Source organism: Oreochromis aureus, linkage group 2, assembly GCF_013358895.1.
Source record: "Oreochromis aureus strain Israel breed Guangdong linkage group 2, ZZ_aureus, whole genome shotgun sequence".
NCBI classification, from domain to species: Eukaryota; Metazoa; Chordata; class Actinopteri; order Cichliformes; family Cichlidae; genus Oreochromis; species Oreochromis aureus.
The window spans coordinates 20,916,767-20,943,937 of record NC_052943.1 but is presented as its reverse complement, the minus strand read 5'-3'; the positions used below and the strand labels follow the sequence as shown (position 1 = coordinate 20,943,937).

The following is a 27,171-nucleotide window of genomic DNA, read 5'->3' as shown; positions in this document are numbered from 1 at the left end:
TTGTAAGTAGTGCTGAAAACTAACCGTGTTCTTGATGTTGTAACTAAAATCATTTATATTACTTTGAAGAGCATGAGACTGAACATGGTGACATCACACATCTGTCAGGTAGCTCAAGCTGGGCAAAACGCTATAAAAAGCATGCGAGCTGAGAAGAAATGTGAGAGTTTTGTGAGAAAGGCAAGGACATTCCAGAGCTAACCCCTTTAACCCCTGTAGGTGTGCATTATTTGTTGGTTTGTTTATCAGCTGTTTGCATAGATATGACAAATGTTTTACTTAAAAGATAAAGCGCTGCTCCTGAGGTCCCTATGCACAGTATCCAAGTTTATTTGATGGAAATTTGCCTCATTTCTATGGAGATGTAGTAGTTAATCAACTGCAATATAACATATACCAGCCTGAGAAAAAAATAGCATTATACTGATGTAATTTGCATATTAATGATTAAGAAACTGACAGCACAGCTCATTGCTAATCGGTGGTGCTAGTTTTGGTAATTGCACAAATGTACAACTTATAAGGTTGGGCAAACTTTATTTAGTGTCACTTTGACAATGCAGTTATCTTGCCTGTTAGTGGTCTCCAGACTCTCCGTGATGTTGATAAAAGCCTTGTTACACCTTCAGTTAAAATTATATTCTTTAATAATTACAGAAATTTTGGACAGTGTGCACTAAACTTTACTCACTTCACTTGGCCTCATATAGCTTTAAACTTGTCACACTCTAATGAGACCCACCGTAAACAAAAGCAGGAACTAAAGTTTGAATTAATAGGAACAAGTATCGAACAGTTTGTTAAGCAACATACATTAATGTGGTAATTTTCACATCTTAATTAAGACCAAAATATGTAGTGCAATAACTTATTTAAGTGAAGCCTGAAACTCTACTGGAATTAATGTAACAAGAAGTATAAGCCACATAGAACTAATTGCAGTTGTAAATCCTGATTTATTTGCATCACAAAGCATTATTAAAGTTATCTTCAGTGGAATAACCCACAACATGATTTTGTTCACTTTGTAAGAGGGTTGGTTAACACATTCACATCAGCGCTTAACTTGAGAATAAACACATTCTTCAGTCTTCTGTTCTCTTTTATTGCTTCCTTTTGTAGCTTTCCTTCCAGGGAAATGTATTGCTGCATAGTTCAGATCCTGCTCTCCCTCATTCTGTTTGAAATTAAAAGATCATAAAATATTGTAGCTGCTGCAGAGATTCATAGTAATGAATTAACAAAAAACAATACGAGTTAACATAATTACTTACAATATCATCCAGTGGTTGAGTCAAGTTGTCATTTCTTCCTTGTGAAGATGTGCTGTCTATTGGTAATGATGAACAAATACACATATATTATGAAATGTAGCAGATTTTTCATTACAGTGCTCAATAATGCTCTAATAATAATTAGACCTGCTAGTTCATCAGTTTTAATTTAAAGTTTCAATAAATTTAAGATAATACATTTCTTTGATGAGTTTTTAACATTGTGCCCTTAAAATTTAAAGCTTTTGAAGGCACAAATATCAATATGGATACTCAAACTCGACACTTGTTTAATGAAACATAAACTAATGCAGAATAAGCAGAAGCTTGAAGTTTGACATTTGTTCTGTTGCTACATTTCACTCAATGAATGACACTTGCCTTTAAATTTATTACATGCTAGTCTTGGTCTTCCGAAACAGGTGAAAACAATATTTACAATCACTGAAATGACCAGGCAGATTATTGCTATTACCAGCGCAATGAGATCCCAACCTGTTTCTTCTAAAAAACAAAAAAAAGTATGTCATTACTTCGTGAAGAATATATATAAAAAAGAAGAAGCCATGATGGCGTTAACATGTTATGCGCATTTGTACTTTTGTGTTACCAATTTGCAGTTGAGTTCCATCTCCAAATAATATCGTTCCACATGTGACAACAGCACAGTAGTAAGTCCCAACATCAGAGGAGCTGAGGTTCTTAGAGAAGCGATAAATGCAGCTCTTCTGAGTGTCTGATTGCTTCTTACATTCAGTTTGGTTCTTTCCATCAACATAGATGATATTTGGATGAGAGTTTTGTCCTCTGAACCAGAGGACATTGAGATCTCCAGGACACATCTTGTTATCAGAGTCTGAGAGGACTGAACAGTTGAGAGTCACAGAATCCCCTGCACGGACTGGATCTAATACCGTTGGCCACTGACGAACAGTAACGTTTCTCTGGGTGTTCCCTGTGTAATAAAAAAACTGTGTTTAAAAATGACCTCCAAACACAGTTCCTATATATACTACAATACAAAAATTAATGATAAAGAAGTATCTCAAAGAGAAAAAATTGAAATCCATTTGCAAACACATTAAAATACCTAATATGATGTTTAAACTTGAAATTTTAAATTCATATATAATCCACAGTTATTTTCCCCACCATGTGAAAAAGTTATTTTCACTAAGATTTATTACCTTTACATTGTTTTAGGTGGTTGAGTATTTACAGTGAATCCAAAAGGCTGCAATCACATAATTACCTTTTAATAACAAATATGTCGCACTCCAAGTATTCACATTCCATTCCATGACTGCACAGTGATACATTCCTTCATCTTCTGGGATTGTCCTGAATATGGTCAGACTGCTGATGTTCTTATTGTCTTTTACTTCAAATCTTGAGACATTAAACCCTTGTCCATACTGAGGTTGTGTAGTTTGTCGCAGTGTCGCAATCAGTTTTAGAGTTTCCCCTGCTCTCTGCTTGTACCAGTGAATTTTACTGGTTAAATCACCAGGAGGTAAAACACATGTCAAAGTTACAGGTTCACCAAGTTGAACTGTGGTCACTTGATCCAGCGTATCTGCAGTGAGTTTAAACAAAACATGTGAAACACTATAGGGAAAAAAAACTGGGAAATTTGTCTAGAATATAAATAACCGGGACACACAAAACTCCTTATTAACCGTCACATGTTTACTTTGGTTGCAGATTGTGGCAAAAATAAATAAATAGTAGGTTATAAAGTTAGATAAAACTTACGTCCATGGTGAAGTAGAAGAAATGTTACCAATAACAGCATCATCGTGACAATGCCTTTACTAGGAAACTTGTTGATATTTCAGTGACTTAGGAGGATGATGTAATCAAGGTCAACATCTGATTGGTTATCACAGTCTTTACAGTCAACATGCATTTCCTGGAATCGTCCTGCTTTGTGTGAAAAGTGTTGCCTCTATTCAAATGCATTTGTTAGTCTGTTTTATGCTAATCAAGACATTTTTTTTTCTTTGTGGTTCGGTAGACTGAAACAGACTTAGATAAACTAATGAAAAACAGATGAAACTTATAAACTTTGTTTATTTAGTAGTTTCGCCTGATGCTATAAGGAGGTCAAACTATTTAACTATTCTTCTTTCCAAAAAAATTGCACATTCATCATTCCCATAGGAGGAAAACTAAAATTGTAGTTATGGTAAGTGCAAATCACAAAATCAAATCACTCAACTGCTCGAACTACAAAACAATCTTTCATAAATATTATGAATAAGGGAAATATCATCTTTCATATGGAAGAAAGAAAAGCCTAAAAACATGTGATTACACAAAACAGTCAGTTACCACTGCTGTACTAAGCATTATCTCTGATGGAAGTTTACTCGGGGCAGCAAAATCAAACAGTCCTTGGATATGTCAAACATGCTTTGTATTCTACACATTTCTGAGGGGCTGATTGAGATAGCAAAATGATGGTGATCAATATTCTAACTTTTCCTCTAGCACCACCGTGGGGTTAAGAAGTGTGATTATGAGAAAAATTGCTATAAATGATGTAATGAATGATGGAATTTCGTCCAAAAACTGCACATTCAGATTTTGGTTTTTTTTAACAGGCTACACCATCTCACTTTACGAGCTGCACTAGTTTAACCTGGGGAATATACCACAAAACCTAATCAGCATACCTAGGTTAACTTTCTGTTGTGTGAACTCACTTACCCTAACATTGTCGATCACAATAAATGGTCAAACAATGCTGGTTGTCAACTCGCAAAGTTAACCCAGGCTTTCCCCTACACATTTATACAAAAGGGGTGGTGTTGGCAGCATCTGACCAATCGAAGAGGGACATTTCACAAATTATGACTCTTCTTCCAAAGACAATGATCCCTACAACAGAAATATTATCAAATGGCGCTTAAACATCTGTAAATATATATATATATATATATATATATGTATATAAAAAACCCAGCACGCCCCTCATGGGCGGTTTATCCTTCAAGCTCGGGTCCTCTACCAGAGGCCTGGGAGCTTGAGGGTCCTCATGCAGTATCTTAGCTGTTCCCAGGACTGCGCTCTTCTGGACAGAGATGTCCGATGTTGTTCCCGGATCTGCTGGAGCCACTCGCCTAGCTTGAGAGTCACTGCACCTAGTGCTCCGATTACCACTGGGACCACCGTTACCTTCACCCTCCACATCCTCTCGAGCTCTTCTCTGAGCCCTTGGTATTTCTCCAGCTTCTCGTGTTCCTTCTTCCTGATATTGCTGTCATTCGAACTGCTACATCGATCACTACGGCCGTCTTCTTCTGTTTGTCTACCACCACTATGTCCGGTTGGTTAGCCACCACCATTTTGTCCGTCTGTATCTGGAAGTCCCACAGGATCTTAGCTCGGTCATTCTCCATCACCCTTGGGGCATCTCCCATTTTGACCTTAGGACTTCCAGGTTATACTCGGCACAGATGTTCCTGTACACTATGCCGGCCACTTGGTTATGGCGCTCCATGTATGCCTTGCCTGCTAGCATCTTGCACCCTGCTGTTATGTGCTGGATTGTCTCTGGGGCATCTTTACACAGCCTGCACCTGGGGTCTTGCCTGGTGTGATAGACCCCAGCCTCTATGGATCTTGTACTCAGAGCTTGTTCTTGTGCTGCCATGATTAGTGCCTCTGTGCTGTCTTTCAGTCCAGCTTTGTCCAGCCACTGGTAGGATTTCTGGATATCAGCCACCTCCTCTATCTGCCGGTGGTACATACCGTGCAGGGGCCTGTCCTTCCATGATGGTTCCTCGTCTCCCTCCTCTTTCTTGGGTTTCTGCTGCCTGAGGTATTCACTGAGCACTCGGTCAGTTGGGGCCATCCGTTGTCTCATCCTGGACTGTGGTGCTGACACTCACCAGTCCCCGGCCCCCTTCCTTCCGCTTAGCGTACAGCCTCAGGATGCTGGACTTGGGGTGAAACCCTCCATGCATGGTCAGGAGCTTTCTTGTCTTGATGTCAGTGGCTTCTAGCGCCTCCTTTGGCCAGCCTATTACCCCAGCAGGGTACCTGATCACGGGCAGGGCGTAGGTGTTGATGGCCCGGATCTTGTTCTTACCGTTCAGCTGACTCCTCAGGACTTGCCTGACCCTCTGCAGGTATTTGGTGGTTGCAGCCTTTCTAGCGGCCTCTTCATGGTTCCCATTCGCCTCATGGGAACCCCAGGTACTTGTAACTGTCTTCTATGTCTGCAATGTTGCCTTCTGGTAGTTCAATCCCTCAGTTCTGACTACCTTCAGTTCTATATATATATATATATATATATATATATATATATATATATATATATATATATATATATATATATATATATATATATATATATATATATCAGTAAAATGCAACACTGTTGTAAAAAGGACAATAGGTAATTAATCCTTAATCTCATGGTTAATCGCGCTGATTGGTAAAATAAACATTTTAATTCCAGTTCATTTATTTATCACTGAGAATCCTCTAAGTGCAGCTGTTGATATTGTTAGATTTGTATTGTTGATTGTCATTTATGCTTAGAAATATTTACTCATATATGCTTAGAAGTATATAATCATTTGTAGATTGAAAGAATGTCTCATCCTAGGAGGTCTGTAACAACTCTGTGTAGCATGAAGAGGGGAGTGCGTTCACTCCTCTTCAGAGTGTTCTGGCATAGATCACACACCTCCTAGGAGAGGTCGTATCTTCTCCTGCTGATATATGGTATAGCAAACACATGTATATCTGTTTGAGTCTAAGAGCCTTTTGTTCAGATGTACCGCTAGACTCCTGGCACCAGCTTTGGGGAGTCTTCCTGGGGTTACATCTTGACCCCATACACACACAGATACACACACACAGATACACACACACACACACACACAGGGTATTCTTTGTTCACATGCATACCTATATAAGATGTCATATGTTAATGAACCTATGCATATTCATGTAACCACAATAAAAGGAGTGCTATGGGGAACCTGGCTGAGAGTCTGACGGAGGTCAAGTGGGTGGAACGACACTTGGCTCCAGGCAGGCCTCCCTCATGCATGAGTACTACAAAGAACTTTGCCTACTTGTGTCTTGTTTTTGCTGTGTAGCAAATTGTCCTGAACGTTCCAGCGAATAGGTTTATGCTACAAACCTATCAGATATCCTAGGTGAAGACTGCACATTAACGCTCTGAAACTTTAAATTGGATTTATTTGAACAATAAATGTTCGTGTCCCACAGCCTAATGAAGGAAACATAGAAATTGCTTCAGTTTGATGCAAATCAAAGTGAAAATAATTTGATTGATTGAATGGGGATTCTTGATGTGTTCTACCTCAGGTAGCACCAGAGTAAAAGAGAGCAAACTAGAATCACATATAACAACATTTTTACACTTTCTGTGTCATCAAATTAATACAATGACAGTCCCAGGACAAGGCGACCCACAGTTTGCACTTCATTTAGTGGTTTTGATAAGGTACAGCTTAACAAACGTCACATAGAAAACATATTCTACCTGCAGCGAATCTATAATACACTTTACATGCTGTAAATAAATGAAAATGGCACTCCGAGCCAGTTTTAAACTGAATCTCAGAACTCAACCTGTTCCCAAAAGTTTTAGTTAGACTCTGTGCTCTTTTAGAATTTGAGAGCAAAGATGAGGTCAGCAAGTACAGTGCAGGTGTCCAGTTTTAGGATTAGATATTATTGCTTATAGAACAAAAAGTTGTAAAATTGTTTGCTTTAAGAAGGTACAACTCCTCCTCCATCTCCTCCAAGAGAGATGGACAGCACATGACAGCACAGATTCTTCCATAGTGACTTATTACTGTCCACAACAGGCTGGCCATTGGAGTTTTCACATCAACAAGTTCAGCCAACTGCACCTTTTGTCTCACAGCCCACCACATCCTGCAGAAAACATGCAAACCTTTCAGCTGTGTTTCAAACGCCCTGCAAATGTCCTCTAAAGGTTAAAGTGGACAGCCTTCATGGTTCTATTCATACTTTATGGAAGAAATCGGTAACATGTTTCATTTCAATGCTGATAGTAATTAAAGCGTAAATTATGTATTTTAAACTACTACATTTTTTTTTTGTTTTTATTCTACATTTTTTAGCTGATGATAAATGATATTTAGTGAAAATATTTTGCATTTCAGTTCGTAATCTCAAATGACAGATAGGTAATGTCAGCAACATCATCAACATCAAGATGTGTCTGTCTGAAGATTCTCCCTTTCTGCTGTGAGTTCAGACTAGAATTTGGCATGAGCAGCATGAAGTCATGGATCCATCCTGCATTGCATCAAATATCTGATGTCATGGTGTCAATGTGGATCAAAGTCTCTGAGGAATCTTTCCAGCACCTTGTTGAATATATGTTAGCAACTGTCCAACAAACCAAAAGCAACATGTAACTAATGAAGTGGCTAATAGAAGGAAAATCACAGCTCAGCAGGACACCGGTACTCTAAAAACAATTACAGAAAGGCCTAATTCTGAAAAAAATAAATAAATAAATGAGTTGGAGAGGCTTTTTAGAAATATGGAATTAGGCAGTTACTAGAAATGTATGAAAAATTCTGCTTCTGTGACAATGGCAAATCTTGATTTTTATTTGTTTATCAGTTCCGTATTCACAGTTTTACACAACATTTCAAATGTCGCTCAGTAGCAATCCTATGTTGTACTTAAATATTTACTAACTGTATCACAGTGCTTGGTTTGATGTTTTCACTCATATTCAAACTCTTATACTTTAATGCAAGATGAATTAACAATTCAAATACAAACTTGTCAGCACTTTAGTTCCTTCACCAAACAGCGTCTCCTGATAAGTGACCACAGCACAGTAGCATGTCACAGCATTTTAGATACAATGTAGACAAATCTCCTTTTCACATCTACATTCATTCCTGTTGTGTTTTTGACACACACCTGTTAAGCTCTAAACTGTAGGTTTTCTATACATACAGGTTCTGAAAGAAACTGTTTTATTCACAGGCTGATATTTGCTTCATGTTTGTTTGTTTAAAAAATATACTGTTGACTAAATCATATATAAACGTTACCAATGGAATGGTTAAACACAGTAACATTTCTCATCAAGTATTTTTTCTGTAGCTAAGCTCAATCATAAACTACATAAAAAACTAAAGGATGGCATCACATTAGCTAGATTCATCATTTATAAGTTTTTCAAGTCATTGTGAATCCATAAAACAAAAACAAAAAACAAAGAACCTCATGAATTTGGGAAAACTCACTACTAATTCCTTTTGACAGAGAGAGAGAGACGAAGAAAAGAGATAGCCACTGAGGTAGAGCTTAGCATTTTTAGCAGAGTGATACAAATGCAAATGAAACCCACTGATTGAACATTGGCTGTAAGGGTCTGTCTTCAATGAAAAGATTCTTCAGCTAAGCTTACAGTTTTTCTCAGTCGCTTTGGTGCGTTTCTCAGAACACCATTAACATTTGCACAGCAGTTAGTGCATTTCCCAAAACAATTAGTGCAAACTGCAAAACCTAGTGGATAGCCTGCAAAAGCACGTCACATGCACAGAATTGATTATCCATACCGCAAAAGCAAGTATCCATGTCAATGAAACTGCCAGTGCCATCAAAATGAAAAGTCTTGACACCATCTTTATGAACAAGATAGTCAAATGGCATTGTCATGTTTCCACTATGACAGTTTATAATTTCAGTGTTTCCCGTTGCAAAAACAATTGGTGACACCTGAAAATGCTGACGACAGCACTATGGCCTACCTGTACAGCCATCTGAAATGTGCAGTGAAGTCACTGTAGATGTTATGGGAGTCTTGGGAGTAACTGAGACACTGAATACGTACGTTTCACATTTCCATTGTGTAGAAGTGTTTGTAATCCTACAGAATTGTGCAAAAGAAAAATATGCTACAGTCACTTGTTCACTGTAGAATACATGTAAACATAAAATCACCCATTTGGTAGAGCTGTGCACTAATGTGAACAATAAACAGCACATGTAACAGTACAGTAATCATTCTGGCACATCCAGACGTTCCTGTCTGTCTGGCCACATATTTTCATCTACATCACAACAGATGTTATCCCTCGCAATGCAGCGAGGAAAGTATCTCCTGGAGTGGCGAATCCATCCTCTGCAGGACCCTGCTGTGATGTCGTCACATGCTGCATCCATGGCTGCTAGCAGGGCCATTTGCTCATGTGGATGCCGGTCATAAACTTTCCACCTCCAGGCAGAGAAAACTCCTCTATTGGATTAAGGAATGGGGAATATGGAGGAGATATTCAACCAGAATTCTGTCATGTGCTGCAAACCACTCTCTGACCTGATGGGAGTGGTGAAAACGGACATTATCCCAGACAACAACATACTTGCTGAGTTGGCCTCCACCTCTCTCATTCTCAGGGACTAGGTCCCTGTAAAGAGTGTCTAAAATGTCAGGAGATGTTGGGTATTGTATGGACCAAGAAGGGGATATGGGTGAGGACGCCGTTGTCTGAGATGGCTGCACACATGGTAATATTCCTCCAGCTGACCAGGGACTTCAGTGGTTGCCCTCTGTCCAATGCGATTTCTTCCACGCCTTCTGCCTTTGGCCAGATTGAAACCTGCCTCATCAACATATATGAATGTGTGCAGTGTTTCCCTGGCTTCCAGCTCCAGTACACGCTTTAGAGAGAGACAGAAATGCAATGTCACAATATGCCTGTGTACAGTAACAAACAGTAATGCATGCATTTGGTAAAACACATTGTAGAGTATGTGCTGTGGAATTGCAAGTGTACTGCATGAAACTACGAAGTACTGTAAAACAGTTTGCAGTGCAGAACATAGAAGACCAGCTTTACCTGCACATACTGGTGACGGATCTCCTTCACCCTGTCACTGTTTCGTTCAAATGGCACTTTATACAATTGCTTCATGTGGATTTCATTCTTCTTGAGTACTCTGTCAATTGTTGAAATTGAAACAGATTCAATATTGCCAAATACCGTGTGATTCACCTGAGATCAATTGTTCAATTTCGGAGCCATTTCCAGGAAAAATGATACAGAAAGGTATAGGATTTGCTCGACAGATGGCCAATATTTGGCATGTGATAACTAGTTCAACAATTTTGTGTGTGATGACTCAAGCAATGGATGTATGACTATTAGTTTTATTGGGAACGACTATTCAGCATCCATAGGTATGATTACTTTTGACTGACATGACATAAGCAAATGGAAATGTCAGAAAGCAGCAGGGAAATGTATGGAAGCAACTGATTCATGTCCAAAATCATTTGCAGTTTGTTCAGAGAGGGGAGAAATTGCTACTATGATGTGCACAAATGACTGAGTGTTGTGGAGGTTGAACTAATAGTTATGAGAATTTCAATTCTGATCTGAGAAACGCACCAAAGCGACTGAGAAAAACTGTAAGTTTCAGTGAGTGTCCTTCAGTATCTCAAGACAATAAAAAGCAAACACACATTCAACAACTAAACTGGCAGATGAAGGTTGTGGTGGCCTGTTTCTCTGCACTTTGACCAACCACTGAAGCTGCTGACTCAGAAAAGATCTCATTTTGTGCTTTCACCAAATATTTACTGTGCTAAGTGAAACACATTGTAACAGTCTTTGGTGGCTTGTCTAACCCACTTTATAGTTTATAGTTTGACAACCAATTAAAATTCTGCCCTTAAAGGAAAAAAAACAGATCAGAGTAAGATGACGAATGATAAGTACTTTCTGTTGTTTCTCTGTAACTACCAATGAAAGATGCCAGACCACAGTAAATTGTAGCTTTTACTGATCACACCAGATCTAAGCAGATCTCTATATGTGTCCCTTTCTCATATACACTTTAACAGCTCTTGTAAATTGTTTAAATATAAATGTTAGTCACACTAATAATAGTGTTATTACATTTTCCTTTTTTAGCATAGATTGAAAAACAGTGATGCCAGACCAGTTACTTGAGATTAAAACAGAGACAGGAAGTGCAAAGTCCTTTGTATCCATGCCCTTGCTTGAAAGCCTAAACACAACAATGCTTCCATGCTTCTGTGTCTCTTTGTGTGTTTCAGGTGAAGCAGCAGTTGAAATTTCAAGGCCAACATTTTTTTTTATTAGTACATTAAAATCTTTCAGCTGTCTGTATAAATCTTCTGGATTTGGTGGTCCCCCCCCCCCCAAGGTACATGGATCTCAGTTGAGTCAGAAGCTCCCGTCAATGTGTTTGTGTTTTGGAGGCTGTAACTACAACCACCTCCTCAACTCTATATGCTGGTGCATGTGTCTCCTCTTTAGGAACAGACCGTATTGGTAATCATTAATAATGTTCATGTCATTAACTGCATTTTGCACAGGGACAATAAAGTTGAATCTAAACTTCTGAATCAAATCTTGGGCAGCTACTGTCCGATTATGCATCATTGTAGCGAAAGGTTGGACATCATTAAGCAAAGTATTTCAGACTTGGTAGTGTAAGGTTTTGAGGCTGAGGCTTTGAGACTTGTAAATGTATTTTTAAAAATGTAATAAATAGATAAGTGGCAGCGGTTGAGCCTGGTAATCTCTGGTGATACATTCATTTTGGACATCTTTGCTATACAATTGTCCATGCTATCTCAAAACTGCAAAGTGTAAAATCACATTATAAAAGCATGAGTATTGGGCAGATTAGTCAAGGAAACTTTACTAAAATGCCTTTCAGGTGCATTAAGGAAAATGAGGGATCCAGTGTTTTGGGGGTGTGACTCATAGTAATTCAATTTATGTAATTATTTATATCATATGTTTTTTGCAACATTAAATTGTTGAATTAGATCAATGATATTGTTACAGCAATATTGTAACAGTTAATTTACCATTACAATGTGTTTCCTAACCTTAAGAAAGTACTCCTTAGCTTAAGGTTAACCATAAACCAAGGCCAGCCTAAATGTTAAATTATACTTTTCAAAGCAATGAATGCTTTAAAAAGTGCCTCACTTATTTATGTTATGATAGTGGGTCATGCTAATAATGGTAACAATTTTATGAGTCCTAAATAGCTTGACCATGTTAGGTAGGATAAAGTCTGTTGCCTCTATATTCTAGAAAATATCCAGACAATTCTGTTTTTGTGTTTTAGTTTACTGTGTCATCTCTTACGTTTACGCCCTCAGAAATGAAGAAACCCACCATAAAAGAAAAGCATGTTGATGGTGTTGTTTCATATGTTTAGACTGGAAAGATGGTTGATATTATTTCCACTGTGGTAGTGCAGTGAAGCACTAACGTAATAAAAAGCCAATCAGATTGTTCTAAAATTGTTCCCTCCCACTTGATGTGATTATATTAAGTTGCATCATCTTATAATATGTTTTAAATGCTGTGTGCTTTAATAGAAATGAGCTGCAAGTGGATTAATCAGAAAATGCTGATAATACTTTACATACTGCTGAGCGTCAGAGTTGGTAGTAAGTTTATTTATTTATTCATATATTTGTACAATTTAGCATTTACAAATCTATCTCTCACTGTTTTTTTCTCATTTTATTTTCAGTATGCACAGATGATCTATTCTTTGAAACAAAGAGTTTAGTTGTTGGAGATTATGTGACTCTGAAATGTCCATGCCGAACAGCTGAGTACAAAGAAACCATGTACTGGATAAGGATAGTTTCTGGAAGCTCGGCTGAATTCTTGGGAGGAACATTTACCTTTGACTATAATGGTGTTAACAACACTCCCCATATTACAGCAAAACAAGAGCCTGGAACTTTTATTCTTGAAATAAGTAAAGTTAATCTAAGTGACATTGGCCTTTACTACTGTATAAAAGTCAGGCAGCTTGCTATGACATTTTTAAAAGGAACGTTTCTTACAATTGAAGGTGAATATGTTTTTTTTCTTTCAAAAAATCTTTTTTTTTTCTCAGTGAAGAGAGTGAAATATTTTAACTATTTCTTCTTTTATATTTTCCAGAACTAGAACCTGATATCACTGACATTTTTCAAATGCCTCCATCTGATCATGTCTATCAAGGAGATCCAGTGGCTCTGCAGTGTTCACTCCTCATTAACACTGAGAAGAAAACTTGTTCTGGAAATCACAGTGTATACTGGTTCAGAGCTGGAACAGACGAGTCTCAACCCAGTCTAATTTATGCTCATGGAAATACTGGTGATGAATGTAACAAGAGTGCCGAGGATCCTTCCCAATACAAATGTGACTATAGCTTCTCCAAGAACGTCAGCACTGCTGATGCTGGGTCTTACTACTGTGCTGTGGCCACATGTGGACAGATCATTTTTGGAAATGGAACAAAGCTGAACATTAAGGGTGAATTTTCCAATGTTTATCCAATAATTTAGAATATATTAATATCAGCTGAATACATTTGTGTCAAATTTCTAATGTAACAACAACAAAAAAAATCATAATGACGGGATTCTTATATTTTTCCAGGGCCCAGCACATGGGACTTGCAGAAGGCCAATACAGTTCTCTTTCTGTTATCTGCTGCACTGGCTACAAGTCTAATTGTTATAGCCTACCTCATCAAGAAATTAAGTGTTTGCTGCCCTGGTAAGTTCTCCCTTCTCTATCTAACAGTATTTTGCAAAAATGTCACATGATTAAGCGCCTTGAGGTGACTGTTGTTGTGATTTTAAATAAAACTGGCAATCAGGTGACTGACAAAAATGAATTGAATTGATTCACAAAGTTGTTTTTTAAAATCAGCCAAGAGTGTCTTTCATCTTAATTATTTTGTTTCAGACACAGATCTTGGAACAACCAGTGGCAATCACGAGAATCAGGAGGTAAGGTGTATATCAGAAACAAAGATAAATTAATGGCATTTGAATTTTTTTTCACTTTATTTATCTCCAAAAATCGTATGTATTTCCTCAGAGAGGTGAGAACTCGATGGTTTATTCAGCAGCAACTTTCACCATAAAGAAAAGTGGCAAATTAGTGAGAAGAAATGAAAAAACAGAAGAGGAAGCAACAGTCTACTCTGATATCAGTGCTTCTGCAGTAAAATAACAATTTTCAAACTGAATTTTAAGTGATATTACCAATTACAAAGTTTTGTATGACAAACAACAATGTCATACAACATACAACGTCTTCTATTTTACTTTTGAAACCCACAAATTATATTATAATAACATCTATGATTTTAACATCACATTATGTTATTGTCCAGTTTGTATTATTAATACTTTTTTTAGAAGTGTAAAATGTAAATTTTGCTGATATACTATGATGCTATATATTTAAATAAATGCTTACATCCTTGCAAAGGGGGCTTCTTCATCTTTCTTTTGTTAACATGCATATTTCATCATCTTAACCATTCTGTAATGCATCAGTGCAATTTAAAACACTTCAACAAAACTGACCTATGTGACCCACAAAATATTGGACGTCAGACAGATGTCCAGTAGATCATGTCTATATTGGGTCCATTAGTCAATCACCATTTCTGGACATCTGTACTACGTCTGAACTTGGTCCATGATTTTGACGTCCAGCCTTGACCCAATTTGACGTTCAACATTTTAATCTTGGACTGGGTACATTTTTTGGACGTCATGTGGACGCCCGTGAGAGGTGCAGGGAATTTACATGATTAATAAATGTAATGTTTTTTTATTTACAAATATCAGCATTGTTGTTATCAAAATGATATATATGAATATGGATTATTTATAAATAAACATGGTTTATTTTGTATTAGCCTATTGGTTTATTTAGTACATGTGGATTTTTTTGTTTTGTTTGTTATTTTACATTTTCCTGATTTTCTGTAACTGGTTTATTTATTTTAATTAATCAACTTATTAGTTTGAAACCAGGTAAAACTGAAAACTGTGTTGAAATACAGGGGCGATTTTAGCCCATTTTTGGGGGTGCTATGAATCAAAGCACCCCGAAAGATTTCTTACTTTTTTTGACAATATTTTCTGTTTTTGGGACACACTACTAAAAATAAAAAAAAGCATACCGTACTTAATTGAGATGGAAGGGTTACCCCCTCCCAAAATGGTTTGTTCCAGCTCGGCTCTCCCCTACCCTGGCTAATAGAGCCATGTTACTGCAGTGCCACAGCGATAGTGGCTGAGACGCAGCGGAGCGGAGGTGTAAGTGCCTGGCTTAAAACAGGACATATTAGCTGCATTTAACCTGCAGTTACTCATTATATATTTAGGTAGGAGTCAGACCATGTTTCTTTTTAGCTGAAAAACATTACACCCAGGTAACCTGGTGTGTTGAAAACGTGTTTCCCGACTATGTTTGCTGCCCTACAATCCGTCCTGCTCTGTAGTAAAATCATCGACATTTGACCGTCCTGTTGCTCCCATTGAAATGTATACAGCCTATTTCAAATCTAAAACTTAACATTGTCCATAGCCTATTGTTATTACCACTGTCCTGTTTAAAATGTAATGAGAGAAACTGGTTATTTTGTCATATATGCATGTGCAGATATTGAACCCAAGGTACTAACTAGCTAACTGACTGGATGCCCATTAACCTTATAACTCCCGTTGTGTGTGTGTACAGAGACACAGGCAGGTTCATAATGGATATGAGGAAGTTTTTTCAAAAACAGGAGCCACATTCAGGTAGAAGTGTAGGATCAAATGATCCATCAATAAAGGATAATGTTGGATCAGTGTTTCAATATTTACATCCTTTATTAGGTGTACATGTGGTTTGGTTATTTGAATAGAATAGAATAGAATAGAATAGAATAGCTTTTTATTGTCACTGTTACAAGAACAGTGAAAGGCAGTTTGGCATCTCTCCATGTGTGTGAAGTACACAATAGCGTAAGTATTTACACAATAACAGACAAATTTACATTTACACAAGAAAGATATGTACAAGTTATACATACACCTGCAAACATACACGCACATACATACATATATGTATATATACATATTTGCATCCGTACATACATACACACATATTTCCACATACACGCTTACATCTATATACATACACATACATGCCATCTAACTAGCAGGTGCATTGAGAGGTGCAGTGTGATCAGTGATATTGCACATTGAGTGTGTGGCGGGGGATGATATTGCACATTGAGTGGGTGGGGGTGCTGTTGGAACTATACTAAATAATGTTATAATAAATACAGTTTAAAGAGGTAAGGGTGTTGTTTGCATTGAAGTATAAACAGAAATACGATTTATAAATAAGGTGTAATGTCCATGAGTGTTGGCAGTGCAGTTATCCTCCAATCAGGGTGGAGGTAGGGCATGTTTGAGAGCCTGTGGGTAAAAACTTCTGTTGAGTCTGTTTGTCTTCGACCTGATGGACCTGTAGCGTTTACCAGAGGGAAGGGGGGAAAAAAGTGAGTGTCCAGGGTGCGAGGGGTCTTTAATGATGATGCTGGCTTTCTGCTGAAGTCTGCCAGTATAGATGTCTCTGAGGGGAGTTAGTGAAGTGCCGATTGCCTGCTCTGCTTCCCTCACCACCCGCTGCAGTTTCCTCTTGTCCTCCGCGGTGCAGCAGTTGAACCAGAGTGTGCAGCAGTAAGTCAGAAGGCTCTCAATGGTGGAGCGGTAGAAGTTTACTAGCAGTCTTTGGGGTAATTGGGCCTGACGTAGTTTCCTGAGGAAGTACAGCCTTTGTTGTGCTTTCCCTACCTGGTGGGAGATGTTTGTGGACCAGGTAAGGTCGGCCGAGATGTGGACTCCGAGGAACTTAAAGCTTTCTACCCTTTCTACCTCCTCCCCATCAATGTAGAGGGTAGAGTGCTCAGATCGCTTTGTTCTTCTGAAGTCGATTACCATCTCCTTGGTCTTGGTTGTGTTCAGATGCAGGTTGCTGTCGTCACACCATTGCTTCAGATGCTGAACCTCCTCTCTGTAGGCTGAATCATCGTTGTTGTCGATCAGTCCTATGACAGTGGTGCCATCAGCAAATTTTATAATGGTGTTACTGGTGTGGATTGGTGAACAGTCATGGGTGAAAAGTGAGTATAAGAGGGGACTGAGGACACACCCCTGTGGGACACCCACATTCAGAATGAGGGTGGAGGAGGTGTGCTCTCCCATTCTTACGTTCTGGGGTCTGTTGCTCAGGAAGTCCAGTATCCAGTATTTGCAGTCCAGTATTTGCCTTTTGATTGAAAGTACACTGAGAGAGGACTTTTTTATTAGTGATCTTAATAGTATTTTTTTAATCTAATTGAATACAATCTATTTGTGTATGATTGTCAGTCCATAGAGGGAGAGAGGAAAGAGGGGAACATGAGGAGAAAGTACAAGATCAGGAAGAACCAGGTAAGAAAACAGACAGGGAATACTAACAGGCAAAACAAAAAAAGTTAAACTGGCAAAGAAAAAAAACAACAACTAATTTTACTCGTACAATCTGGAAGTTGTGTTCTCCCTATATTAAAGCTGCTATACAGAATCTGCAAAACAAACTGGGTGGTCAGCCCTGGCCAGTAGCGGTTTTTGATACGGGCGACACGGGCGGTTGCCCGGGGCGGCATCGTGGTGGGGGGCGGCATCACGGCATCATCAAAAAAAAAAAATGCCAGCGCATATTGGGAATGTCATAGGCACCGATCGGTTTTCTATCGCCTATTTGCTGGGAGTAAGGGTGCCCTCCGTTTGCGAGGTGCGCCTGGTGCTTGCGGCACAGAGAGAGGGCGGGGTGGCGGGGGATTCTCTGGCTGGCTGAAGCAGCATTTACTAACAAACTCTCAAAATAAAACAAAATAAAAACAAACCAACAAACACGAAATCACCAGACATTATGATACAGACTTATAATTTGCACCGATGTTTTTTCGAAATTCTATACGCGAAAAGTGAGCGCGAGAGCCCTCGGTGCGCCTGCTTGCTGCTGAAGTCAAAGTAAACTTTATTGTCATCTCCGCTACATACAGTACATTATATAGAGAGACGAGACGGTGAGGCTCCAGTTACAGCAGTGCAAGTAAACAAACAATAAATATAAGAAGAGTAAGAAAATAAATATACACTTTAGGACTCAGGGCAAAGGGATCAATAACAATTTAAAATTTATAATTTACAGTTTGGTAAATGGCTCACACATTTATAGGAAAGCGGGCTTTCTGCTCCCTAAGGACCCCAAAATGCGCTTATGTACATTTGAATCCAGACATCCACCCATTCACACACACACCCTACACAAAGGTGATGGCAAGCTACATAGGTTATGTTGTGGTGACAGCCACCCTGGGGTGGGTGTTCACTGACAATTAGGCCAATGGAAGATGGACAACACTGGCACCACCAGGTGCCCAGTCTGACCACCACCAGTAGAGCAAAAGATACAGAAGTGTCTTGCCCAATGGCACACCTGAAACAATCAGAATCAGAATACTGTCCAAGCTGGGGGTTCAACCAGCAACCTTCCGATAGTAACAGTAACAGACTAAACTCCAACTCTTTATGTTACCATTTTAATATTAATTAGATTGCCCCTGTTTGATGATTTAAAGTCTCATACACAACTCTCTCTCTCGAAAGCGTGTGTGTGGGGGCTGGATGCTTCCAAACAGTTTTAGAATGCAGATTTCATTCATAATGTTGTGTGTCCAAGCCCATTATGTATTCATGATTTGAATCCTGGGTTGTGCGAAATCCCAGAAATACACCCAGGTTTACATAGGCTTCCCTAGACAGATTCTGTTTACATTAAGTGAATCTGTGAACTAAGGTGTAAATCTGTTAGGTTATGTTGTGGTGATCCTCGGGTTGGGGCCAGATGGAGTGTTCAAACTGGAGTGCAAAATTAAACAAACCAATGGAAGATGGACAAGAAAAGATCAAAGCCATCAGGTGCTCAGTTTAGAAAAAAAGAGCTAATCCAAAGGAGGAGAAAGTGAGCAAAAGATACAGGTAAGCAGATGTGTTCTCATTGGATAATGGCAGGTCATCCTGAAACAGTCAGAATCAGAATACTTTATTAATCCCTAAGGAAATTATGTGGGTTACAGTTGCTCCAAGAAGAAATGGTAAAATAGTAGGCCCCTCTTCTGTGGAACAGTAACAGACTAAACTCCAAACAATATGCTGCATAGATTTTAATGATGCATTATGATGCATGAAGTTTTTCCTTTCAGTCACCTTTAAAAAGTAAAATGACGGAGGCACACTCACTATGTGTTAATATTCATTGTCAATTGTTGACTTGTCCTGTTGGAGATTGTATGACTGTCCTTGATGGCTGTTTGGTAGTAAAGTTTGCATACAATGCATACTCTCTCTCTCAGCATATGCTCTGCCTAGTGTGTGTATTAAAAATATGTGGTGAAATTCAGTATGGTTCCGACAACAGTTTTATGTTAATGTACATGCCTTAATATGTGGTTTGTTTTATGTGTGTGTGTGTGTGAAGAACTTTGTAGGGGAAGTGTGTTTGTTCAGTGGAGAGTGTTGTGACAGAAAGTACCAGGGCGCAAAACAGGCTAGGACAGCCACTGGCCCTGGCACTGCATTACCATATTGAACTTCAGTGCTAGGACCACATTCTGTTTACATTATACATGCTTCCCCCAAGGCAGCATCATTTGAAGACATAGCATAAATTTTCACTGCTATGCAGATGACACGCAGCTCTATCTATCTATGAAGCCAGATAACACACACCAATTAGAGTCAGTTTTGACCAGGACATGTCCTTCAACGCACATATTAAACAAATATGGAAGACTGCTTTCTTCCATTTGCACAACATCTCTAAAGTTAGAAATATCCTGTCTCAGAGTGAGCATCATGCTGAAAACTAGTTCATGCATTTATTACTTCCAGGCTGGACTACTGTAATTTTTAATATGAGGATGTCCTAAAACTTGCTGAAAGGCCTGTTAGCTAATCCAAAATGCTGCAGCAAGAGTCCTGACATGGACTAGAAAGAGAGCAGATATTTCTCCTGTTTTGGCTTCTCTTCATTGGCTTCCTGTTAAATCCAGAATTCAAAATCCTGCTCTGATCATCACATACAAGGTCTTAAATAATCAGGCCCCATCTTATCTTAATGACCTTGTAGTACCATATCACCCTATTAGAGCACTTCGCTCTCACACTGCAGGCCTACTTGTTGTTCCTAGAGTATTTAAAAAGTAAAATGGGAGGAGAGCCTTCAGTTTTCAGGCCCCTCTTCTGTGGAACCAGCTTCCAGTTTGGATTCAGAAGACAGACACTATCTCTACTTTCAAGATTAGGCTTAAAACTTTCCTTTTGCTAAAGCAGTTAGGGCTGGACCAGGTGACCCTGAATCCTCCCTTAGTTATGCTGCAATAGACGTGGGCTGATGCATCCCATGATGCATGAAGTTTTTCCTTTCATGAGTCACCTTTCTCACTCACTATGTGTTAATAGACCTCTCTGCATTGAATCATATCTGTTATTAACCTCTGTCTCTCTTCACGCAGCAACAGTCTTTATCCTGCCCAAGGCTCCAGCCTCCTTCCTCATTGTGGGAACTGAGGAGTTTACCTTGCCTGGATGGCTCGAGGCTCTCTGGGTGCTCAGCACCCCCAAAGCTCTGATCCTAGAATCGCCCCTGTTGAAATATTAAAAATATTGAAATCCATGTTAAAATGTAAAATAACAATGGTTATATTTAGAAAAAGTTTTAAAATTCATGTTAAAAGGAGTGCGATGTGTTTAATAAGTTTAAAAAAGCATTTGCATTATATGTGGTTTGTTTTTATGTTAGTGAGGTTGATTTCCTATTTTATTGTGAAGAACTTTGTAGGAGGAAGTGAATGTGTTTGTGATCGATGGCCTGCTCTGAGAGACGTTGTGACAGAAAGTACCAAGGGTTTGTGCAAGTTTGTATGTATGAATGAACTGGACAGCTCGACAGTGTTTGTTGATGCACACATTTTGTAAACTGTCTGTGAGAAGCTGGGGACATTTCTACTCCAAATCCATCACTCAGCTGCTCACTTTTATTTTAGCTCAAGAACCCGCACCATCTTGAAGATGTCCACTGACCACTCTGCATTCCTTCACACATAACTGTTTCTGTAGAGAAAACATGCCCTCCACCCTCTGGAAACATGGGACTTATTATAAAAATGACATCTTAAAAAAAAAGCTAAGTGTGACATTGAAAAGGCACAGTTATGGAGGTCAAGAGTAGAAGTTTATTTACTGTCATCATAGTCATAATGCATTTGTATTCATATATAATTCCAGTGTTTTCTAATTTCTGTAAGGAGGGGTAATACTACATAAATGATGAATGTAGCACTTGCTAATACTTTACTAATACCTTAATAATACCTAATAGTGTGACATTATTTTAAAGTGCTATCAGTTTTCTAACCACAAGATTTCATAAAATAAGGATTTAAGATTAAGTTTGGGAGGTTTTAAAAGTTTTACAAATTCAGATATATATTATATTATATATATATGATATATATTATTATTAAAGATCAGCAAAGATATTTTAGATTCCATTAATGTTATTATACTTTATTTGTCTTATACTTTATTCTAATGGATTGCAGCTACTCACTATCTGATAACGTCTCTGGGGTAGGTGGCAAGCATTAGGATAAATTGCTGTGGTAAAAAAAAAAAAAAGTCATATAATCTGTGAAACATCCTTTTGATAGATTATTGGCAGCATCGAACCACCACCACTTTCACGTGAATGCACAAGGGAAACCCTGGGTTAAATTAGCGAGCTGATAACCAGCTTTGTGTGACCGTTTATCATGACTGTCAGTGTTAGGATAAGTGAATCCAGATGATAGAAAGGCATCTTGGGTATGCTGAACAAGCTTCATAGTATGGGGCCCTGGTCTTCCATCCAATGTCAGGTGATTATTCTTTGCGCATTTTAGTAAAAATGAAAAACATCCACCCAAACGCCATTTCCCAAGTCAAAGTCTTCCTTACAAACCCTGTTAAAAAAATTTTTTAAAAAATGCCTCCCTTACAATTTAAGGGAGACATTTGTTTTTCTTCTTTTAAACCGCTGGTGTTTATTTTACCAATATATGTCACAAAGTAATGCAGTTGCATGCAGTAGTCATGCAACTGCATTACTAGGCCACTGATTATTAATTTTGAGCTTCCTATCCATATTTGTGCTAAGTAAAGCATAGCCAGTTCTTTGGCAATAATTAAAACCTTGCCACAGAGACCAGTGAAGAATGTGACAAGGAGATGTTTTCTTTCCTGTTCTACCTCTTTGATGCTCTTGTAAGATGTTTGTTATGCTTCCTGAGATTAAAGACAAGAAAAGCTGCTTTTCTATTCACACCTTTATTTGAAAGCCCAACCACAGAAATGCTTAAGTTTCCATGTATTGCTTGACAGTGAAGACTTTGAATTGTGTTTGTCACACAAAGAAAAGGCAAATTATGCAAAAAAATAAGGGAAAATTTATTTTTTGTTTTCACCCCTCAGCTGCAAAAGGCTGATGGGGTATTGACGTTACCCTGCTGTCCAAGTGGACAATGTGGACACCCAAGTCTGAGAATGTGATAATTCAATAATGAACCAATAGATAACATAGGTGTATCTACTGAAAATCTTGGATGAGCTCAAATTTCGACCTCAACCTCAAGGTCAGAGGTCAAATTTTTTTTGAAAATCTTGAGAATGTGATAACTCGACAATGAAGTGATGTAGGATATTCAAATTAATACTTTAGAATTATCTACTACAAATCTTGGACAACTTCAAATCTCAGTGACCTAAGGAGCTTGGAAAGAAAATACTTCTTTAAGTTGGAAGACACTTAAAGAAGTCCAGACGCTTTTCTTTCTAAGCTCCTTAGACTACGATGACCTGGATGACTGAGAACCTTCACAGACAAATCTCAGTGACCTCGACCTCAAGGTTGGGGGTCAGGTTTTCTGAAAATGTTGTGAATGCACTTGCAGATAAATAAAAGGGAGACTGCAGTTACATAAACGATAATAACTTCTACTGGGCTGCTGGTGTTGGATGTGATGTTTATCCAGGACAGAATAGGGCTGAGCATAGCAGAGCTTGTGGCTGGACATGCAAAACAGTGCAGTTACCTGGCTGTTCAAAGCAAAGTTGCGCAGAGTCTAGAGTGTGACTTGTTAATCTAAATGAATAAAGAATCAAATCTGAAGCAGAGCAGCTGAAATGGCTTTCGGGTCTAAGAAGCAGAGTTGAAGAGGGCTGCAGTTAGAATAAATGGATTCTAACTTATCTATATTTCTTGTCAGCATAGCCAGATTTGTCAACTGGGGATTGGACCACCAGGTCCTCCACCCTTGACTCCTTCCTGATCTACAAAGCACCAAACCCCTAACCATCTCTGCAAGCTGTGGGCCCAGGTTGTGTAGGCCCAGCCAGGCCTCATGGATCAATATCAGGCCATTAGGATAGTTTTTAGATTATTTTGTTGCATTACAGTGCAGTGTGGTTGTAGGTGCAGATTTTGTGTCTCTGTCAAGGTGCCCTCAGACAGGATACACACCTTTGTATGACCCCTGTTCCTTATGATCACTTGTATGTGATTTTACCATTTTACTCTTTCAAAGAACATCAAATACCTGTCTCTGAGGAAACCTGGGTACCTGTGGTGGGAACACAGATAGTTCTTTAAGCCAGGGTCTACTTCCCCCTGTCAACATTACACTTCCACCACTGTGTAGATCAGCATAAAGGATCTAAAAAAATGTTTTTTGTACATTTCTTTCCAGGTGATACAATATAAACAAATCTGCTATCTCTTATCTTTCTATAAGTTTCAGTTTGCGAAACCTGCAACAAGAACCAAACATAAGATGACAGAGCCAACGATTGGTGTTGTTTCATGTGCTTAGGTTGGAAAGATGGTCGATGTTGTTTCCACGACGCAGTGGAATACCAACACAATGAGAAGCCAATCAGGTTCCTCTGAAATAGTTTCCTCCCACTTCATGTGATTATATTTAGACAAATCATTTCACTAGGTTTTTAATACAGCAGTACCAAGAGGAAAGACCAGAAATGAGGAATATATTTTATTTATATCTGATGCTTAGTATTGGACGTAAGTGTATGTAGATTGCCTGTACTAAAAATGTGTTACAGTCAGAAAACTTAGAAGAGGATTTGGGTGAATCTGTGTGTTGGGTCATACTGACAGGTATGATTTTTTTCTCAGGTTGCTCAGATGAACAGATTTTTGAGACCAAGATTGTTCGTGTTGGAAAGGAGATAAAACTGACATGCCCCCGTAGGGAAGTAGGAACCTTGTTTTGGATCAAGCTTGTTTCTGGAGACTTTCCTAAAATCTTAGGAAGGTCATTTACCTTCCAGCGTGGTGATGAGCGCATTAGAACTGCAACAGAAACTGGAGCATTTGTTCTGTATATTACAAAAGCTCGGCAAAGTGATACAGGTGTTTACTTCTGTATGAAAACAGGAAAAGAAGACTTTAAAATTTTGAGTGGAATATTCCTGAAAGTTGAAGGTAAGTACACAAAAACATCTTTAGGTCCTATAAAAATTTGGGACTTTACATAGTTTACTAATTTAAAAAACATGTATAAAGTGTTTGCTTGTGTTTACACATTTATACATGTGTAAATAAAAGGACTGTTTACATAATTTAATTTGTAATTTGTCTTTTAATAAACATGAATGATTGATGTGTTTCTCAGGACCAGAACCAGCTTTCTCTACAGCTCCTCCATCTGATCCTGTCCATGAGAAACCTATATTCACTCTGCAGTGTTCAGTCCTCCATGACTGCCAGAATAAAGCATGTCCAGCAGCTGATACGGTGTTTTGTTTGAATGCTAAATCGCAAAAATTTCACTCCACTTTAAATTACACTCATATAAATGGTGGAGCTGAATATGAAAAAAACTTGGATGGACTATCAGCAACGAAATGCTTCTCCAGCTACTTGCGAAACTTCAGCACCTTCGATTCTCAGACATATTACTGTGCCACGGCCACATGTGTGGAGTCATTTTCTGAAGATACAACAAAAGCTGATACTGAAGGCGAGTGCATCATATTTTTATATAATGGAGAAAATTATAATATTTGTACATTTGATTTGATTTTAGTTTTGAATCTAATATTAATCTAAACATGATTAATCAAATAACTGAAAAATACTTTTAATAACCATTTTAATAATGTTTAAGGTTAATTATTTTCATTTTGTGTCCGCAGTCAACAAGAACAATATAGTTCTCTATTTTTTATGTGCTACTTTGGCTATAAGTCTGATTGTTATAGCCTCTCTAATTTATTCAATCAAGAACCTGAAGAGGCAATCATATGTGGATTGTAATGGTAAGCAGTCACTCATACTGTACATCAATGTATCAAATAATACTTGGAAAAGTAAACTAAGCTCTTTTTATGTGACAATATAGCTGCTGTTGGTCTGCAAACAAATGTAATTCCAAATGGTGATCAGGAAAATCTGCAGGTAAATGTACATAAAATATAACTCTGAGCTATAAAAATATTTTAATGTCTGTCTGTGTAAATATTAACATGTGATGCTTCCTCAGGTAGATTCGGACTCGGTGGTTTATTCTCTAGCAACTTTTACAAAAGTGAGCAAATCACGGACAACGGATACAAAACCTGCAGAATGCATCTACACTGATGCCAGGGCCCTTGTACTGGATTGACAAAACTCATCAATGTGAATACAAATGTTTATACAAAGTTTTTGTATAAATATAAATTATCATTTGGACAAACTTAAAGAAAATATGAAATGTATTTTTTAGGTTTTTGTCATAGCTTACATTCAAAGATAATAAATAAACAACAGATGCAAACAACTGAAAGTTTTTTCATTGTAGAAAGTTTGAAAAATAAAATGTTTTTATTGTGATGTTTCACAATAATCATTTGTATATGTATGCATTTTTTTGTACAAAGTAATAAACAGTTATAAATAGTCATGGTGTTAAAATCACAGACACAGATTAATCTCCTTATTGCCCATGGAAACAAGTCTTTCCTAATCTGCTTCTTCTTCAGATTAGAAATTAGCGACTAGAAAGGATCTATTCTTTCTTAACAGACAAACATACTGTTATGCAATGATATTAAAGCCATATTAAACCCAAGATTCAACTCACTAATTAATTCTTGAAGATTTTACTTAATATTGATTGTGGTTAATTTTTTAAAAGTTGATATAGATATTATTTTTTTTATGATTAGCTGGTTTGCATTTTTTCTCAAAAGTTGATAAATAGATGTTTGTTTATTAAAAACTTTTTATGTTAATTAATGCTATGAAGTTTTACATTGGCTTTTTGAAACCGTCTCAGTCAATGTAGCATTCTGCTGCTTTCCAAGTGTCAACTTTTGTGAATTTTTAACACATTGTCTTAATCTGTAATGGTAACGGATAAAACATACACAAATTGCAGGCTTTTGACAGTCAACTTAAGTGTGATGCATTTTTTTTTTAAATTAACTAAAAGAGGCAAAGCCAGGAGAAAAATGATTTACAATTACATTTTTTGATCATTGATTTTTTGTTGTTGTTCACTTAAAATGCCAGCAAACGTTACACTCAAAGCGATTAAGAGTAGCATTCTTTGTTTGACTGATAAATAAAGTCCAGAGTTTACGTCTTTAACTTTGTTATTTAATTTTTTAAATCCTTTTGCTGTTTTAGAGGAGCATTTTCAAAGGATAGTTGCAGATTTCAGAATCTGAGTAGTAAAAATGGTAACGGATTCACCGATGCAACATACACAAATAGTGCAGGCTTTTTGACTGTCAACTTAAAGTGTGAATGCACTTTTTTTCAAATTAACTAAAAAACATCAGAGGTATCCTAGGACCACATATGAGATGAGCAAAATATCGAGTGCTTCCTCACACCATGATCAATGAGTCGCATAGGGT

The 27,171-nt window shown here is 37.9% G+C and overlaps 3 protein-coding genes across 3 annotated transcripts; 2 read left to right on the top strand and 1 right to left on the bottom strand.

Moving 5' to 3' along the window:
• Positions 1 to 546: 546 nt before the first annotated feature.
• LOC116328926 lies at positions 547 to 3,072 on the bottom strand. The gene is made up of 6 exons (XM_031750820.2): positions 3,030 to 3,072; positions 2,527 to 2,850; positions 1,885 to 2,229; positions 1,656 to 1,778; positions 1,275 to 1,330; positions 547 to 1,177 (listed from the first exon to the last, which is right to left on the bottom strand). Exons 1-6 carry the CDS (start codon positions 3,070 to 3,072, stop codon positions 1,055 to 1,057), a joined length of 1,014 nt encoding a protein of 337 aa, XP_031606680.2. The 3' UTR covers positions 547 to 1,054.
• Positions 3,073 to 12,711: 9,639 nt separating this feature from the next.
• LOC116328922 lies at positions 12,712 to 14,429 on the top strand. Its single transcript, XM_031750816.2, has 6 exons — positions 12,712 to 12,753; positions 12,840 to 13,169; positions 13,262 to 13,618; positions 13,745 to 13,864; positions 14,057 to 14,100; positions 14,192 to 14,429. Exons 2-6 carry the CDS (start codon positions 12,938 to 12,940, stop codon positions 14,324 to 14,326), a joined length of 888 nt encoding a protein of 295 aa, XP_031606676.2. The 5' UTR covers positions 12,712 to 12,753; positions 12,840 to 12,937; the 3' UTR covers positions 14,327 to 14,429.
• A 9,846-nt stretch (positions 14,430 to 24,275) lies between these two features.
• On the top strand, positions 24,276 to 26,357 carry LOC116328916. Its single transcript, XM_039598382.1, has 5 exons — positions 24,276 to 24,325; positions 24,440 to 24,748; positions 24,939 to 25,290; positions 25,462 to 25,723; positions 25,809 to 26,357. Exons 1-4 carry the CDS (start codon positions 24,283 to 24,285, stop codon positions 25,580 to 25,582), a joined length of 825 nt encoding a protein of 274 aa, XP_039454316.1. The 5' UTR covers positions 24,276 to 24,282; the 3' UTR covers positions 25,583 to 25,723; positions 25,809 to 26,357.
• Positions 26,358 to 27,171: the final 814 nt, after the last annotated feature.

Coding starts and splice junctions, on each gene's coding strand:
- LOC116328922 (XM_031750816.2), top strand. CDS start 12,938: ATGTACTGGATAAGGATAGTTTCTGGAAGCTCGGCTGAATTCTTGGGA. Junction 13,619..13,744: donor AACAAAGCTGAACATTAAGG/GTGAATTTTCCA, acceptor ATATTTTTCCAG/GGCCCAGCACATGGGACTTG. Junction 14,101..14,191: donor GCAATCACGAGAATCAGGAG/GTAAGGTGTATA, acceptor GTATTTCCTCAG/AGAGGTGAGAACTCGATGGT.
- LOC116328916 (XM_039598382.1), top strand. CDS start 24,283: ATGAGGAATATATTTTATTTATATCTGATGCTTAGTATTGGAC. Junction 24,326..24,439: donor TCTGATGCTTAGTATTGGAC/GTAAGTGTATGT, acceptor TTTTTTTCTCAG/GTTGCTCAGATGAACAGATT. Junction 24,749..24,938: donor AATATTCCTGAAAGTTGAAG/GTAAGTACACAA, acceptor TGTGTTTCTCAG/GACCAGAACCAGCTTTCTCT.
- LOC116328926 (XM_031750820.2), bottom strand. CDS start 3,072: ATGATGCTGTTATTGGTAACATTTCTTCTACTTCACCATGGAC. Junction 2,851..3,029: donor TCTTCTACTTCACCATGGAC/GTAAGTTTTATC, acceptor AACTCACTGCAG/ATACGCTGGATCAAGTGACC. Junction 1,331..1,655: donor AGCATGTAATAAATTTAAAG/GCAAGTGTCATT, acceptor CATTACCAATAG/ACAGCACATCTTCACAAGGA.